Source organism: Garra rufa, chromosome 25, assembly GCF_049309525.1.
Source record: "Garra rufa chromosome 25, GarRuf1.0, whole genome shotgun sequence".
Lineage (NCBI taxonomy): Eukaryota > Metazoa > Chordata > Actinopteri > Cypriniformes > Cyprinidae > Garra > Garra rufa.
In genome coordinates, this window is record NC_133385.1 from 23,887,778 (window position 1) to 23,907,715 (window position 19,938).

The following is a 19,938-nucleotide window of genomic DNA, read 5'->3' on the forward strand; positions in this document are numbered from 1 at the left end:
CATTTTGACCACCCTCTACAAAATGGTGGATTACTCAGTAAATATTTATCCATGAAATTTAATATTTTGGCTTTCAGCACTATACATGTCGATCTTTCCTCAGAAAAAATATTAGCAAAATGAAAAATTTGCTTGATTTGACACAGAATGATTTATAAGTCATTCAAGTGGTTGATTGTTGGACACTACAGAACTGTAGAGGATTTTTGAAGTAAGCTTGTCTCACCTGATTGTCTTTCAGATAGATAGCTGGACTGATGGTGTTGAGCAGGACGCCGTACGGACTCCAGCTGAACTTATATCGCAGTGGGTTGTCTGAGTACTCTGGGGCAGGAACACCACCACAAAAAGAGCTGTACGATTCCACCTGTCAAGAAACAATGATTGAACCTGAATTAACTACAATAGCACCATTTGATTTGACCAAACGTTCACAAAGACCTGATGGCTAACTAAGTAAAAATGAACATTCAAGACGCTGTGAACGTTTGTTGAGGTCTGTCAATATGTCTTCCAGACGTGGTGATGAGTGCACCAATGGTGCGACAGTATGCCACTCTATCGCAAACACCCATCAACACATCCAACTGGTAAACAAACACGAGTGCATGCATGCAATACCTACAGTGCAACCGTCTGCCTTGGCCTGGTCGATGCACTCCATGGCCAACATGTGATCAATGCCAGGGTCCAGACCCATCTCATTGACGATGGTGATGCCAGCATCCTCGACACTTGGGAAACAACAGCCAATCATGGTGAAGCCACACGCATATATTAATGACGTCAACCAGAGGCAGATTCGACAAGATACTTTCAGTGACTGATTTGAACTTAAGTGACAGTTCTCCAAAGTGTACAAAATAAAATATTTTTGAGGCAGAACTTTTCAATGAATCAGTTCATACAGTTAACAAAACCAGTGAGTCACTCATAAATCTGGTTCTCAAGTTCAACTCACACTCTCAATTTGTTTGCAACAGTTGTGTCAATGATGTGATGTTTATGTTTTGTCCTATCTATTTACTTTAATTTTTTTGTTTGCTTGTAATTTCCATATTACAATACAAAACTAAACAAAAAAATACAACAAACCAAGCCAACTCAATGCAAAAGCAAAACAAAAAACTAAAAAGCAAAGCAAAAAAACTATAAAAACAAAACAAAAGCAAAAAAACAATAAACCAAATGAAAGCAAGGCAAAAGCAAAACAAAAAGCAAAAATACAACAAACCAAATTAAACCAAAGCAAAACAAAAAACACAAATAAAACAAATTTCAAGTGGGCCAAAACAAAAGCAAAAATACAACCAACCAAACGAAAGAAGCAAAACAAAATACACAACAAAACAACATAAAAGCAAAAACATAAACCAAATCAAATCAAACTAAACAAAACACAACAAAATAAAATGACAAAAAAAAAAATTCTTGACAAAATGACAGAATTTTCACTTCTGGATGAACTATCGCTTTAAAATTAAATCGTTTTCTAAGAAACAGTAAGTTCCCTACCTCTTCTGAAGCTCCTTCATGCCTGGAGCCAAGTAACTGGCGGTCACCATGTTCACCTTCATTTTAATGCAGTGCTTCGCTATTTGTGGATGAAATGCATACGGCAGCATGCTGGATACCAAAAACAACAAAAGAAATGAAATAAACTAGCTTTAAAAGTGTATGTTAAAGCAGAATTGCTGATGTCAAAGAACAAAGTGAATGAAGTTTATGATTATGCCTGATGACGATGTCGTGGTCTTTGATCAGATATTCGAGGTGGCCTTCCTGGCTGGTGATGTCCAGCATCACGGCGATGGTGTTGGGGTACTTGGCTGCCATGTCCTCAGCCTGATTCAACAGATTCGATGCTGCAATGCAAAGATCACACAAGATTTGCTTTTCATTTCTACACAGCAGTAAAACTGCATTCCAGACGGATTTTGCAACGGGAACATACCCACTGTGACCTGAATGCCAGCGTCCCTGGTGAGATACTCGACAACTGGCCCAGACACATAGCCTGCGCCCAGCAAAAGCACCCGCTTCATTCCTCCTTTCTTTAGGATCTGCTCCGATTCCCTGTTTGCCAGATGGTACAGCCATTACTACTAACACACACACACACACACACACACACACACACACACACACACACACACACACACACACACACACACACACACACACACACACACACACACACACACACACACACACACACACACACACACACACACACACACACACACACACACACACACACACACACACACACACACACACACACACACACTAACTCTCACTGGCCAAGCAATCTGTGAAATCACAAAACATATCCTGCTGGATAGTGATCTTAAACCGATTGAAAGGGATGCAAAACCGACAAAAGAACACAGGAAGATCTCGTAGGATTGTCCAGGAGTTGAAATCAATTGAATTTAAAACCACACCAAAGATTCATTTAACATTTTACGACAAGAAAACCATCACAAACACCCAGAAATGATCAATGGCACTTGAAGGAGCAGAGAGGGTGTCTAAAAAGACTAAAGGTAAACATACAGACCTACTTCTAGATCACTCAGTTCTCCATTCAGAATATAATGAAAGCAGTTTAAGAGGGCTGTTAAAGCAACGTTTCGCTCCGCAAATCCCCTGGGAGACGCGTGTGATCCAAGCACCCCCGTCGCTCAGCCTAATTGGATCTGAGGCGGCACATGAGCAAAAAATTTAACACTTAACCCCCAACCACCTGCATGCCTTTTTCAAAATACCATTAAACCAGACATTCATAATAACCACTAAATATGTGCTTCAGATCAGGGTTTTACTACCATTTAGGGCTGCAACAATCGATTAATTAACGATTATTGGAATCAATTATTTCAATGACTTATTTGATTATTCAGCTTTTGAAATTAGTCAAACTATACATAGTTATACATATTCTAACAAATAAATAAATGTAATCACTTTAGTTTTTGAAAATCTTGCTAATATTTTACAATTTATTTATACAAATAAATATACTTGGCACACAAAATGAGATGACAGAGAAACTTATTTGCCATTTAATTTGCTATAGAGTGTTTTCACGACGCGTCATCTGGCCATATTGGCGGCACTGAACATAAACAATGAGACTGAACTGAATGAAACTCGCACTATTTTGCTAATTATTGCTGCTGAAAGTGGTCAATTATTGTCATGTTTTGGGCTGTTCTTATTCGGACGCACTGGGAAAAAAACATTGAGTACTACCGACTGCCAAAAGATATAACAAATCAAGGAGAAGACTACAAAAAGCTGTCTGAGGAACAAAAGGCGCTTGTGGTTGACCAAACTGAACCAAGATTTCCAGAGAAAGAATCTGGACAACATTCATGTTTGTTCTTAGTTCCAGCCTGGTAGGTGAAATATTAGGCTAATATCTTAATTAATACTGCTTGTATGTATCTTTACCGCATAATAACTTTAGTTTGTCAAAATATTGCGCCCTTTCCTGCTTACTAAGTCGTACTCTATATGAATTAGTAGCTTCCATTTGCTTTTTCTGTGGTTTAGACAGCATAAATTAGCAGAACAATGTATTCAGTAGTACATTAAACATGCAATCCATGCTGTTGTTTACATCTGAGTATCTCCAATATGGCAGTGCATCTGGGTAACTGACCAAATTGTGACATAAGCGCATGAAAAAGTAACTGAATGACACATTATTCTGCCTAACACCTCCTTTTGTAAGTCATAAGGATAAGAAAATAAAGGTAAGCGATAAGACGTTTTATTTTTAGATTTTATTCACAACGTCATCTCTTTTAAAAAACCTTATATAGTTATGATAATCAAAACAGTCCTTAGCTAGATCAAGGCAAACCAAAATATCACTTTAATAAAATACTTTTTTTTTGTGTCAAATAAAGGTGATATCTATAGACCCTTAAGGTACTAAGTTCAACAAGCTAGCTGTTTTTATTGTTGACGTTTTGTTCAAATTTTATTAAAGGATTATTCAACTGATAATTTACTTAATTTTAATTTTAGATGTTCATGCCTTTCTTTCTTCTGTCACAATGAAATGACATTTTTTGAGGAAAACATTCCAGGATTTTTCTCCAGGTAGTGGACTTCAGCAGTTTCAGTCTAGCGTCAAAAGGCTCTAACAGATCCCAGCCGAGGAATAAGGGTCTTATCTAGCAAACCGATTTATATATTTATATTTTTAACATCAAATGCCAGCTTCAAAATCATCCTACATCGCTGCAGAAGTCCTGACCCAGTGTTTACAAAGTTAACATGCAAAGGAGATCAAACTGCCCTTACAAAAAAAACAAACAAACAAACAAACAAAAAAAAACAACAACAGTACAGGTAAAACGAGATGTTGGACGATTTTAAAGTTGGAGGAGAAAATGAGATGGGAATTTTTCGACATACCCTAACTGTCTTGAACCGGAGTGCATAGTACGCATGAGCATCGCAGAGCTAGACTTGTTGTTAAAAAGTGCATAAATATACATTTTTTAAAGAAAATTACAGATTGCTTCACTAGACAAGACCCTTATTCCTCGGCTGGGATCATTTAGAGCCCTTTGAAGCTGCACTGAAACTGCATTTTTAACCTTCAATCCGCTGATCCCTATTGAAGTCCACTATATGGAGAAAAATTCTGGAATGTTTTCCTTAAAAAAAAAAAAAAAAAAAAAAAAACTTTATTTCTTTGTGACTAAAACAGAAAGACAAATATTTTGGATGACATGGAGGTGCGAAAATTCTCAGGAAATTTTTATTCTGGAAGTGGAGTAATCCTTTAAAACAGTGTTGAGTAAAACAGCTTCGTATTTAACGAAGCATATGCAAAAAAAAGTGGTGAAACCTGGTTAACAGAATACAGAAGCCTGTTGGGCATAACCCCTATTGCATAAAGTACTATATAAACAAACGTGACTGAACTTTTTTGGAGTACCGAACTGCAGAGCTTGGAGAACTCTTTAAGGCACAACATGTAATTTTCACCGCTATAGAGAGCATATTCAAAACAAACAACGAAACAAAGGTGCAGTTTGATGGTGCCGTGATTGAGTGTGAAATTAATGGAGTTGTCTTTATCCCCACAGCCAATGCAATCTGATGGGACTCGGCAAGAAATCATGTTTATGGATGAGCTAATATACTAAAGTTTTACTAAGGTCACTGCAGTATGAAGCAGGGTGGGGCTAAAAGCCGTGGAAGCAAAATGAGGACATTGGAACATTATTTATTTCTCTGGATTTAGGCATTTGGGATAATGTAAATACAAAAGTGAACAAATATGTACCACTGTTCTAGTGGTTTTTGGATATTTTAATAAATATTGTGCCTTTAACTGCTTCTTTTATACCGCTGTTTAAAAACATCTTAATTTTTCAGAATGCCGCATGCATGACCGCAGGTCAGGTGACAAGACCCAACCAATCAGCTTCATCTTTTCCCATAACAACATTGAAAAGATCAGCCAATAGTAATGCACGGATGGTGGTTATATCCACGGGCGCTGCGGATAATCCGTGGGTCAGGTAATAAAAAAAATGCATTCTGATTATTTGCGGGTGGGTCAATAATGATTCAAATTTAAACTACATTTTCTAAAATATGAACCTGTTTTAAATATATTTTTCATCAGGCAGACGGATTTAATTTGTGTGTGTGTGTTCTTGAATTGTTTTTGCACTAATTCGTTTGTCCACAAGGTGGCAACACAGGCCCAGGCCAGCCACAAAAGAAAAACAAGAGATGCAAAAACAACAACAATCTACCGGAGACGCAACATCAATAGATGGCAGAGTTGACAAGCGCTTGCAGGGCTTCAGAATAAGACCATTTTCTGCCGGGGCAGCTCAATTTTGTAAGCGGTCGCATTGGCGCAACCATTGTGTTGTTCAGCTTATAAGCACTGCCATTTCTGTTTTATATGATTAAATATGTAAAACAAACAAACACTTATGTAAGAATAAAAATACATCAAATCAAATAACCATTATATGGCATTATTAATCTGTATAGTTTGCGTATACACAATTTATAGTTTATGTAAAGATTGTTTTATAATCTCTTGAACTAAAAGTTGTTATATATTTCAGAATAAATGTTGAAAATAATGGCTTCAATTATGCTGTAAATTATACTGTTGAATGGCTATAATTAATAGGTAAAATTGAGGGATAATGCATTTAGTAGAGACACCAGTAGCAATATTGATATCAATACTTAATAATAGGCTACTTGGTAAAAAATGTCATTAATCACATATTTAAAATGGGACATATGCTGTTTCTACATTAATTTGGAGGTTCAGTGTAAAATTATGACAATATAAATATATAAATGTGCGATTAATCATGATTAATTACAGAAAAATGTGTGATTAATTTTTTTAAATTGATTGACAGACAGCACTAATGTTAACCTTTTATAGATGTTGGTAATATTAGTTCATTTTACTGAATATGCATTTCAATTTAATTGTATAGGCCACCCTAGAAAGAGATCGGGCCAGCCCCCACCCCTTGACCCCCCTTCAAATTTTCAGTTCGATAATCCGGCCCTCAAATTAATCTAATTGAAGAGCCCTGCTATAGAGTATGTCAGGGGAGGCGCGCAGAGTGTTAAAAAAATAATTATTATTGATTACTAATTTGAATATTTTCAGGATGGATTTGGCTTAAAAGCACGAGTGATTAAGCGTATATAAGTGTGCAGCAATGTTCAGATCATCTGAAACAATTTGCTGTTAAAATGAAGCATCTATTCATCATATCATGCAAAACTAAGAATTGGAAGAATTAGAATTAGATTGGGTTTGGTTTTCTAAACCAGAGAAAAATATAGGTGCGGGTGGGTGGCCGGCGGATAATTTATTTGAAGCTGCGGATTCGGGTGACGTTTGAGCTCATCCGCACATCTTTATCAGCCAAGATGAAAAACAGCTGATCACAGCTGTACAGGGATAGCATTTTAAAAGATGCAAGCGATTTTTAGTGCTGGAAATTCAAGGGGCTGTTCGTTCACATGTCGAGGCTTTTGCGCGCTCAAGTTTGTTATTTCAAATGTAGACACACGGTATGTGCGCTCATAATGGAAGTGACGCGCGCGTTTTTTCAGCATCCACATAAAAACATCTCAACTTTTCAGAACACCGCAAGCGCATCACAGGTCATGTGACAAGAACCAACCAATCAGCTTTCCTTAATAACATTGAAAGCACAGCCAAGTTGGAGAAACAGCTTATCATAGCTGTACATAAATAACCATTTTTAAATAAATTTAATAGCAGAGCTACATCAAGCGATTTTTAATGCTGGAAATCCATTTATCCTTTGCTGAAACTTCTGAAATTCATGGAGAGCGCCTGAGCCATTCATGGTGAACGGCCCCTTAGGCCAGTGGTTCTCAACCTTTTTTGGGCCAGTGCCCCCCTACCCGTAATCCAGGTCCCTCACTGCCCCCGTCAAATAAAGCATAGTCTAATTGTCCTCACTGAATATTGAAATTAATTATTATTATTATTATTATTATTATTATGTGTTTATAACAAGGAATGTTATTAAATTTATAATAATTCAAATGTTTGGGGTCATTATGATATGATCAAGGATGCATTGAATTGATCAAAAAAGAGTGATGTACTTTTTTTTTTTAACAATAAATTATTTAAAAATAAGAGTAATAACATTAATTTACAGAGTTTTTAAGCAAGTTGGTGATTTTCATTGCTACAGCTTCAGTGTTGTTGAGATGCTGATATACTTTGTTGGGCCAAATTTAAAAAGGCTAAATAAAAATTCTAAATAAAAAGGTCTGTTTAGAACATATTCAAAAGGACATTTTTACATAAGAAATTTTTATTTGTTCTTCCATTTCTGGAACTCTTGAACACCCTTTTTACTGCTGTGATATGTTAGGGTATTTTCAATTAGTTTTCCCTTAGTTTTAGAAAATACCCTGTTTGTTTGAGAATATATTGTATTCCCTTTTTTCTGACACAGTGGACATGTTTTTTTTATTTGGTGGGTAATATCTCATTTACACATGCAAATGCATGTAAACTCTACTATATTTCACAAATTTTGAGAATATTTCTAAGTTTGCCTATGCAAATAACTTAAAGTACAACACAAGTTGGGATGTTTTGTAAAATGATAAAATCTATGATTTTTTAATTATATTTAACTTCTGTTTAATTGACAACAGTACAAAGAAAAGATTTCCAAAGTTTTCACTGACATGTATTTTATAAATAGGCCTATAAACAAACATTTTTTTGAAGTCTGCAACACACTCCAAAACAATTGGGACAGAGGCAAAATAAAAATAAAAAGGTTATAGAATAACCAAGTAAACTGTTTTGAAACAGTTCACAGGAGGCAGGTGAATTGGTAATAGGTGAGGGGATCATCTTTGGGTATAAAAGGAGCTTCTCTTTTATAGCATTCAGCATAATTTCTGAAAGATCATGCAACACTGAAAGCTGGATTAATGAAGCTTAGCATGAGAGGAAAACACATTTTAAAATATATACAAATAAAAAGCTTAAACAGATGCAACCTTTTTTTTAATAATCCATTAATAATCTTATTTACCTTTTTTAATAGTAATGTATATTTGATTTACAATATATAGGCCTATTTTAAAAGCATGTAGCCTATTTTAACCCAAATATAACAGACCACATTAGCCCATACATAATTTTATTTTAAATATATGTCATTAAAAGTAAACAGATGCCGCGCTCTATTACTGACGCATTCCACGCGCTTATGCTACAAGTTGACAAATAGATATAGAAAGTGCGCGCTTTGATGCACCCACTGTAGAAATGCTCTCAGCGCCCCCCGATGCTCTCCGAACGACCCCTGGGGGGCGGTACCACCCCGTTGAGAAACACAGCCTAAAGCCCTGTCACACTAGACTTTGAGCATGCGAAATTCCTTCGGATGCTGCTGCAACGGTCGTGATATGACGTCATGCTCTGCAGCTTCTTTTTTAAAAGTGAAATTCAGCAAATGACACTAATAATACATTTAAATGTAAAAACATACAATCTACTACACTACCGCAGTCCTGCAGAAAAAGTGCAGTGTGACCGTGCCTTTAAGGTGCAGTCACACTGCACTTTGTTCCATTGACTTCCATTCAAACGCATGCGAATGCGTTAGACCGGAAACGCAAGCCTGTGCGAAATATTTTCGCATTTCGCTGCGTCTGAAAGTTCAAGCTTGGTGAACTCTGACCAACGAAGGAATTTCGCATGCTCAAAGTCTAGTGTGACCGGGGCTTTACACCGTGTCTACACCGGACGCGACAGTTGTCGCGCCCCGCCGCAACAGCTAAAGGCCGCGATCACACCGAACGCGTTTTTGCAGTGAGAGGCGCCTTTTTTGAATGGTTTTCCGTTGGCAGTGAGCGTTCTTCGCACTGCTTATGCGCTCCGGGCGCCTCGCGTTTTCGCCGCCTGCTGCGCCTTGTGTTTTTGCAGAAGCGCTCTGAGCGCCTGAAGTTGAAGAAGAAAAAAAAAAAAAAAAAAAAAAAACTGAGCGGAAAAACGCCTGACGTCATTCGCGTTTTTTCCATTGTCCAATCGAATGAATGGAGAGGCGGGCCTTCTGTTGTGGTGACGAAAGTTTACCGTTGCTTAAAAAGTCCGGAGACTGAAAGAAATGGAGGAGAAATTTTTGGTGTCTGTCGTGGGTTACCCGGAGCTGTATTTTTTGGGGGGTTTCTGCTAATATTACAGTTTAATTAACAGCAAAAACCAAAGATTTTAGAGCGCTCGCGCTATAATCCTTTGATTTGACTGACAGGACAGCTGTTTTGGTCGTTGCCTAGCAACATAAAAAAAAACACAGCACACTGCCTTTTTTTGGTGACTTTAAAAAAAAAAAAGAGCAGTGCTGTGCGCCTCGCGTTTTTAGAACGAAAAGACGCGTTCGGTGTGATCAGGGCCAAAGTCTGTCTACTCTGGACGCAACAAAGCGACCTTTGCAAATAATTTAAAGGAACCGTATGTTAGAAATTTATATCAGTTAATCATAAAATGGCCCTGACATGTCACTAAACAATAAGAAATCATGTTAATTTCAAATACTTATATCACTGACAACAGTGGTCCGGCCAGGATATTGTCATTTATCCAGCTATCTACCAATCACGAAGTCAGTAGAGTTTTGTGATCTGGGTTGCCAGCTCTGTTACAGCTGCAGCTATACGAACGTGTCGGATAAAACATGTATAACGTTACGAAACCTAAAGACCTCGTTATGAATCCGAAATACGTCCTGACAAAGTCCGAAATAAAACAAGGATTTGTATAGGAGATGCCCTTGAAAGATGGAGACGGCTGAAAACGGAGAAGGATTTGAAGACAGACGCCATCGTTGCTGATTTTCTCCTGAACAGGTAAGATTCATCTATGTTTGGCTAACTTTGCTTCCGTACACAGTGGATTTTCCACGGGCGCCCGTGCTAAATGCGTTCATAAAAAGCTTTATCGCACCACTAGCAGGGTATGAAAACAATCTATGTTCCGACTGAAATGTGGTATTACAGTACATCTTTACGAAATATTTGGCTAATCGCCATCTGTAAATTTTTGCGATACATAATTACTTCGCAAAACATCTCTTGTGAAGCATAAACATAATTAACAGAAGAAAAACAAATTACTGTGTAGGACTCGTCACTTGCCATTGGAAGCTCCTTGTTGCAGCCTACTCCTGCAGCTTAGCTGGCAACCTCGAGTCAGGGGGGAGCGGGAGGGGATACACCGTTCTACGGTATTTTGAAAGTGATTGCAGTACCAGTTTTGGCCACAATCCTACATACGGTTCCTTTAAACTTTGTGTGAGCACGTCATAAATAGAACGCGGCAGCAGATTACTGTCGGGGATTTGCCGTGTCGCGCCGCGCCGCCTCGTGCCGCATCCAGTGTAGACAGCATAAAGGCGCGGTCACACTGCACTTTTCGTTCCATTGACTTCCATTCATACGCATGTGAATGCGTTAGACCGGAAACGCAAGCCCGTGCGAAATATTTTCGCATTTCGCTGCGTTTGAAAGTTCAAGCTTGGTGAACTCTGACCAACGAATTCATATCACATGACTCTGTGTGACCAACAGGAGATCGATACGTCACAGCATAACCTCTAGCTGAATGAAAAGAACCTTAAATTTAAACATTTAAAACTGTAGCACTGCGGTAAAGTGTAGTAGATTGTATGTTTTTACATTTAAAATGTATTATTAGTGTCATGTGCTGAATTTAACATTTAAAAAGATGCGGCAGAGCATGACGTCATATCACGACCGTTGCAGAAGTATCCGAGGGAATTTCGCATGCTCAAAGTGCAGTGTGACCGCGCCTTAACAGGTTCTAATTAGGGGTGGGAAAAAAAATCGATATTGCAATATATTGTTGTGCTCTCTGGTCGCAATAAATAATCGATACACTAACGGCCAATATCGATATTTTATTACAACACAAAATGATTAATATACCTGTCGTCAGTGTCACTGTCACTACCCAATATCTACCATTCTGTTTGCGGGGGGCGCTGTTCGAGTAAATAGGGGTAAAGTGGCGGAAGCAGCGGCCAGTGAAGAACACAAGTTATCTAACAACAACAGAGAAGAAGCGCAGAAAAAAGAAAAAAAGAGAAGTGAGAAGAATGGCGGAAAATAACGAAAAACAAGTCAAAGACGCACCCGCTAGTTGCCTGTTTCACACATACTCCGTCTGCAGTGCGTATGCGTTGAGTATTTTTTTCCGCACCCATGTAACTGATTAGAGCGTTCACACTGCACGCGGTTGCTGTCCGGCAGTACGTCCCAGAAGCGGTGCGTTTGCAGCAGTGCAGCAATCGTTTCGGCACAGAGTCAAGTGTTGCCAGATTGGGCGGGTTTCCGCCCAATTGGGCTTCTTTTGATCGGCTTGGACCGGAGAATAACGCATTGGGCGGGTAGACAAAATTTGGGCTGCTTTAAAAAATTAAAAGCCGCCCAATCAGCAGTTTCTTTTCTTCGCTTTTATCATTAGTCATGTTATTTTAGTACGTTCGAGCTCAAAGTATCACAGTAATATAATGTGTAGTGCAGTCATCAACTCATTTTTGCTTAACGTAACCCTTACTGGTTTAGTTTAACAGAGACCTGTCAATCAATTTACATCTTTTACGTTAGTGAGATGTGATGACTTGTGAGTGACGGGGTTTTACATTACATTTGTTTCTCATCACTTTATTGTGCACTTTTTGCACAGAAATTAGCATATTTTTTACTGTGGACATTGAAAATGATGCATGCGTTTTTCCAAGGGTTAAAGTCATTTGTTAATTTCCACTTTGAAAAGATTTCTGGACATTTTACGCATATTTTCGGACTGTTTTGATCCATATTCCTGTGAAATTGATTTATCTTTATTTTATTTTGTCATTATTCTTTTTTTAAAGAGATAAAAATGGTCCTTATCAACCTAGACATTGCAATAAAATTCTCATTATTTTGGCAGTTAAAATTTGGGCTGGTTTTTGTTGAAGTGGGCGGGTTTTGGTGAGCTTTTGGGCTGGAAATCCTCAACCTGATCTGGCAACACTGACAAGAGTCTATTTTTTGCTGTGCTGCATTGCTCTGCATGCACTGAATTAAAGTGACAGCGCATTGTTCGCTGTAAAAATGAACATGAATTGACACGGGAATGTACCATAAATGCATATAAATGCAGTCTACTGTGTTTCACAGTCAACACGTGGCTTTTTGGCTAGGTTTAAAATAGTGCAGTTTTAAATAAACAAGGCAACATAATAGATGCACTTCTCCAGGTTGAAAAGTTCTTTAAAATATTGTTTTTAATACAGATTTAATGCGAAAGAAGGGCACAGAGAGCCGACTGTTTCTGTCTGTGGTAAGTTTTAATTTAAAATATTTCTGATAGCCCAATTTCAATAAGAAAAGGAAACTATAGCCTACCTATGCTGCTTAAATGTGTTGCAACTTGCTTGAGCAACTTGATATACAAATCTAGAAGTCAAGTGCATTGAATAATACGTTGTTTATAATACGTTGAGTTTAAACGTGAATATATCTAGTATTGTATTAGTGTACTGTGATAAAAGAGTATCAGGAACGGACTGCAAACGCGTCCTGTGTGAAAGCAAAACGAGTCCGTGCTGCTTCTGCATCGCATACGCAACACACACGGACTGCATACGCTTTGCAGACGGAGTATGTGTGAAACAGGCATAGGCTAACCTTTGCTGAAACTTCCGCGTCTTCGTGGAGAGCACAGGCAGAGAAGGAAAAGGAGGAGAAAGCGGCGCGCCTAGCGTTTTCAGCCGCGACATGTGAAAGACCCCTTATTTAGATGAAGAAGCGCAGCATATAATTACATATTCATCGAAACGCCGCTCAGGTTCGACTGCTTTTGCTCTGAAGCATGCGTGTGGTCTTCTCTTGACTTGTCTCCACGAAGGCTGAATTACAATCTTGCGCTACAGCGCTACACTGGTCAAACCACATTATTACGGCTCCTACTCACATGTGACCCTGGACCACAAAACCAGTCATAAGGGTTATTATTTTTTTTATCTTGACATTTTGAGAAAGTGGAATAAATAAGCTTTCCATTGATATATGGTTTGTTAGGATATGGCAATATTTGGCAGAGATTCCAAGATTTCAAACTATTTGAAAATCTGAGGGTGCAAAAAAGAAAAAAAGAAAAGAAAAATCAAAATATTTTTATTTGAGAAACTTTGAAAAAAGTTGTCCAAATGAAGTTCTTAGCAATGCATATTACTAATGAAAAATTAAGTTTTGATATATTTACGAGAAAAAGAAAAATTGATACTTTTGACCCATACAATGTATTGTTGGCTATTGCTGGACTTGCCAAACATGCAGGTTGAGACCAAACAGATCACTGTGGTCTCGAAACATGTTTTCACACTTGACAAGCCATTTTAAAATGATGCTTAAAAATAGTGTTACTGGTGACAATGTAATAACAATATATAATATACAATATAAAAACACAATATTTTTAAAACAAAAATCAAAATAATTATAGTTTTAATATTTTAAATATTATGTGTGTATACTGTGTATATTTATAACAGCACTAATTAAACATTAATACTATATTTAGAATATGACAAAAAATAATTTAGTTATAATTTATTATTTTTATATTTTACATGTTTAAACACTATTACATTTTACTACTACTATAAAATATTTAGTATATATTTAGTGTTACAAAAATTACATTTGTGTTAAACTGTAATGACATTTAAAAAGTATTTTTTTTTTACTTCACTAAACATTTTTAAAATAATACATGAAAATTATTAACAAATTATTTTCACAACACTAAAATTAAATAAATATAAATTTAATATTAAAAAAAATAATAAATTTAAGACAAATTAAAAATGCACAACCATTTTGTCTATATTGCAGTGTGTATCTCATAATCAGATGACCTTAGATCAGAAGCAATGGCTCTCTTAGAAGGTTTACATTCAGGACAGGAACAAGCAAATCAAAACAAGTCAAATGGTGGATCTTTAAAGCTTTCCATTGATTAAATGGAGGTCAATGTTGGCTTGTGGGCGGCTCCATTAAGTATAGACCACAATAGATACAAACAAGACTGGCAAATTCAGCGTAATGTTTTGTCAAGCTGGTTCTTTACCATTGAATGAGGCAGAGACAGCACAAAAGAGTGTTTTGAGAAAGATGTGTTGACTGCGGAAAGCATAGTAAGCTTTGATTATGTCTTCAATAAGAAAATAAAAAAAGAAAGGAACGCGTTATTCCATTTAATGAAAATGATTCAAAAACGTGATATAAATCAATTAATGGCCATGAATTGGCTCGTGAAAAGAAACCTTACCTTGGAGAATAATTGAACTTAAACTAGAAAAGAACCGGTGCATTGATTTCGTTTTCTGGCATGCAAAAAATCCCAAGAAAAAGAGCGAGTGAGAGAGACTGTGGCTCCAGTGAGAGAGTAAGATTGTCTACCCATGAGAGAACGCACTCAGCGGACCTGTGCTCTAGCCAAGCAAGGTGTTAATGCAGTACAGAGGGAGGCACAGAAGCTGAAACCTGTGTCTGAACAAAAAAAACACGGTCAACACCTTGTTTTTTTTCTCTGACTAAGGTTTAATGTTTAAAACTCAGTCTGGGAAATTCATTAACCTCACAAAACTGAGCTAAACAGGCTTTGATTCACACCGGTTTCCTTGGGACATCACAAATTAGTCTCAAATATTACCATTACAAATATCATTCACTAGTTCTAATCATTTGCATATAAGCAGTGCCTACATTTAAGCGTAACTTAAAGCAGTGTCATCTATAGTGTAAAGAGAACCCTGGGTATTATGACATGTATAGCTTGATATAATGTAAATGCCTCTTACTGAAATATGTAGTAGAAAACTGATGATAGATTTGCATTATTTCAAAAATCTACATCGCTTTATATGTTTTGTACTATGGGGGCGCCATTATTTCGATGACGTGAAATGGCTTTTACCAGGTTTTGTACAGATACTCTAAATTTAAATTCCAGCACTTTCAAGGAGTTTAAGCACTACTTTTTTTGATTTTCAAGGACTTCATTTAGGGTTCTCACTTATCGAACAATGTCTTCCATTTCAAATTCTAAAAAAAGAGAAATAGATAAAAATATATTAATTTAAAAATGGCAAAAATAAAATGAAGCACATGTAAGTATTACAAAGTATACTACACTTTTACTAAAGTAAAACCGCTGTTCATTTTCTTAAGGAATTGGTATTTGTGTGTACTTTCTTTTTTCTTGTTTTAATGTTTTTATAACTGAACTGCATTAATAATTTGATGTTTTCTATTGTTTCTAAATGAAATGATTCGCAATCCACGATCTGAATTTGATTTAGATCGGGACTTCAATTTGCATATCGCAAATCATTCTATTTGAATGATTTAATTTGCTAAATGATTTACGAACCCATTCCGATCTAAATCAAATGATTTGTTATACACAGGCCGAAGCCCTGATCTAAATTAAATGATTCGCGATCCATGCTCTGAAGTCTCACTCTGAATTTGATTTAGATCAGGACTTCAATTGCGTATCGCGAATCATTCGATTTGAATTATTCAATTTGTGAAATTATTCATTAACCTGTTCCGAAGTTCTGATCTAAATCAAATGATTCGCGATCCATGCTCTGAAGTCTCACTCTGAATTTGATTTAGATTGGGACTTCAAGTTGCGTATTGCAAATCATTCGATTTGAATTATTCAATTTGCTAAATGATTCACGCACCCACTCTGATCCAAATCAATTGATTCGTGATATGCACACTGAAGTCCTGATCTAAATTAAATGATTCGTGATCCACGCTCTGAAGTCTCGCTCTGAATTTGATTTAGATTGGGACTTTAATTTGCGCATTGCGAATAATTTGAATATTTGATTTGAATAATTAAATTTGCGAAATTATTTACGAACCCATTTCAAACTAAATCAAATGATTTGTGATGCACACTCTGAAGTCCTAATCTAAATCAAATGATTCGGGATCCACGCTCTGAAGTCTCACTCTGAATTTGATTTAGACCTGAACTTCAATTGCGTATCGCGAATCATTCGATTTAAATTACTCAATTTGCGGAATTATTCATTAACCTGTTCCGAAGTTCTGATCTAAATCAAATGATTCGTGATCCACGCTCTGAAGTCTCACTCTGAATTTGATTTAGATAAGGACTTCAATTGCGTATCGTGAATCATTCAATTTGAATTTGTGAAATGATTCACGAACCTGTTCCGATCTAAAACAAATGATTCATGATACACGCTCCCAAGTCCTGTCCTGAATCAAATTATTTACAAGCCGCGCTTTGAAGTCTTGATCTGAATCTGATTTAGATCGGATATCAATTTGTATATCAAATTATTCAATATGCTAAATGATTCATAAACCTGTTCCAAATCAAATGATTTGTGATACGCAATCCGTTTGGAGCACTTTGAAACAGTGAATCATTTTGCGACACAGTGGTTTAACTGATTCTGAGTTTCAAAAAGCTCTGTTTCACCCATCACTACGTGCTTTTTTCTTTACAAGCAATGTCGAAATTTTAAAATGAATGGCTCTTTTAATTTGATATGGCTTTTGCTAGTAGTGAATCACTTGAAATGAACAATCGAAGTCATAAGTTTGAATCTATCAGAGTGGTTCCAGCGTAAATTACTCAATTGAATTGGTTCATCTGTTCCTCTTTTCGCATCTTCAGCCATGTTTACACAACACTGTCAGTACTACTACTGGCTTAGTTCGATTGTTTTCTGTCATTAACTAAAATATGCAATAAAGGTATGATGTTTTTTGAGTTTACTGACAAAATTAAACACTTATTTAATAGATACATTGTCTTTCAAAAATTCAAGCACTTTTCAAGTGTTTTCCAGGCCTTACATTTCAAAAAGTCAAATTAACGTACTTCAAGAGCTTTTAAGCACCTTGTACGAACCCTGTTTTTACCGCAACACAACTTGGAAAATAAAATACTACTGAAAGAGCTTACAGGTGGTGATGAATATAAGCGTAGACTTAAACCAAATTTTTCCCCACAAGTAGTCTAAACGCTCCTGGATATCGAATGAAATCCGCGCTGAGAAACTCCTTCAGTGGCTGCGGCGTATTGACAAGCATTGCTATGTATACATCCTGTCAGGATGGCATCTAGCGTTTCTTGTCTCTGCCATTTGAAGGTCTTTCAGTAGCTGTGGTCTACTAAAAGCCTCAAAAGGCATCAGGACTAAAGTGGAGAGAACAAAGACGCAGGTCTTTAGGAAGTTTTATTAGTTAACAGGCATCTTCCCATTTTTTTCTCCTGTTCTCATGGCTAGGAAAGCAGTGAAGACATACATCACTTTTCTTGTTGTCCTTCGACCGAAAATTACAACCAAAAGCTGCACAATGTGGCATTGTATCAATATTTTATTTTCCAAGTTGTGTTGTGGTAAAAATGGTAACAGGTAGCACCAGTAGCAAATATATATAAAACAATGTTTACGATTTTTAAAATAGGCCAACTTACTGTAAATCTTTAATGGGTTTTCTACTACATATTTCAATAAGAGACATCATTTATGATATATAAAGCCATACAAGTCTTAATACCAGGGGTTTTGCTTTTAAAGAGCATAATAAGGCTACAAGCTGTTGAGAGCTGGAATATGGCAATGTTTTTACCTGTCTTTTAACCTTTGAAGAAATCTTCAGAATGAGCCTGCCATCCTCAGCGTGCAAGCATATCATCCAAAGCATTGTCACAAGAACTTCTGAGCCTCATAAAACATCACGGCAACTTGTTTTGTCCAATCAAACCCTAAAGAGCTACTGTAATGCCACACAACGCTGAATTACCTCCAAGAAAAGAAAAACTGTCCCTTACCTTCTTTCTCGAAGTTTCTGAATGTATTCAAACTTAGGCGTCAACTTTCCATTTGATGTAATCACAGCCTAGATTGAGAAAAACAATGCATGTAATACAAATAATACTACTGCAACCAACCAGATTTAAGATGCTAACAAAAAAGTACCATGGTATTGCATTTAGATATGCACCGTGGTATATTCTGAAATCCCAAGCCATTATGTACCATTCAGAACTAAATAGAGATTTTTTGGTAACACTTTACAATAAGGTTCATTAGTTAACATTATTTAACTACATTATTTAACATGAGCTAAGACTGAACAATACTTCTACAGCATTTATTAATCTTAGCTAATGTTCATTTACTAATGCATTATTAAAATCACAAGTTGTATTAGTTCACAGTGCATTAACTAATGTTAACAAACATGAACAATGCACGACTGTATTTTTACTAAGTAACATTAACAAAGATTAATAAATAATATAATAAATGTATTGTTCATTGTTTATACATTAATCAATGTTACCAAATGACACCTAATTGTAAAGTCTTACCAAATTTTTACATTCACATTCAATTCACTTTTGAATTTGAATTGGTGGATCATGTGATACTGAAATCCAAACTAAAGGCTGCTTTGATATCACAGGAATAAATGACCATTTAAAATATATTAAAACAGAAAACAGTTATTTAAAAATTGTAGTAGTAGTAATAATAATAATAATAATAATAATAATAATAATAATACACAATATTACTGTTTTTACAGTTTTTGATCAAATAAAGCTTAAGCGACATTAAAGCAATAAAAAAATCTTACAGACCCCATACTTTTTAATAGTACTGTATGTGTGGAAAATAATACTTATTATTTTTGCAATTCCATTAGTTGCTGCAATGAACTTTAAATCTCTGGACTGATCATACATGCGCCCCTTACCTCAAAGTAAACAGAAATGTGTATTTCAGATTTCTCAGCTTTAGTTCCATACTGAAAATCAATGAATGTGTGGACGGGCTCCAGCTGAAACGCCGCCCATTTAGCTCTGATTCAAGTTTTTCCACACATTTCTGAGTCTGCCTTCTGTGCAGCATTTTGTGCAGAAGTGCATGACCGCATACAATCACAACCCAAAGGAAGAATTTCATTATGTTGCAAGAGCGCAAAAAAAAAAAAAAAAAAAAGTTGTAAGTTGTAAAAACACCCTTTTAATACACTCACATCTCTGACTTGTGGAGAGAAATCCTCTTTCTCTAGTGGCCTGGTGGCGTCTGATGGGAGCTGCGGGATAAAGGCTACCATTACAAATCTGCTCAACAGCAGTACTCATCACAAATCACATTCAAACAGGCGAAAAACTAAAAAAAAGTCTCTCAGTCATAACTATACCAGTGTTCAAAGCAATTCTGAGCAAAGCATCTCATGCTGTTGGATAATTACTCACCACCCTGTGGCATA

General features: G+C 36.4%; 1 protein-coding gene across 1 annotated transcript in view; it reads right to left on the minus strand.

Annotated features, from left to right (window-relative positions):
* The window catches only part of aass (aminoadipate-semialdehyde synthase), a 39,246-nt gene that overhangs the window by 6,762 nt on the left and 12,546 nt on the right, over positions 1 to 19,938 (minus strand). Inside the window, exons 12-18 of the mRNA XM_073831730.1 lie at positions 19,702 to 19,761; positions 18,488 to 18,555; positions 1,955 to 2,076; positions 1,736 to 1,865; positions 1,516 to 1,626; positions 626 to 734; positions 227 to 367 (exon numbers count right to left, since the gene is read on the minus strand). Coding sequence (XP_073687831.1) covers positions 227 to 367; positions 626 to 734; positions 1,516 to 1,626; positions 1,736 to 1,865; positions 1,955 to 2,076; positions 18,488 to 18,555; positions 19,702 to 19,761 — 741 coding nt within the window. The remainder of the gene's footprint in view (positions 1 to 226; positions 368 to 625; positions 735 to 1,515; positions 1,627 to 1,735; positions 1,866 to 1,954; positions 2,077 to 18,487; positions 18,556 to 19,701; positions 19,762 to 19,938) is intronic.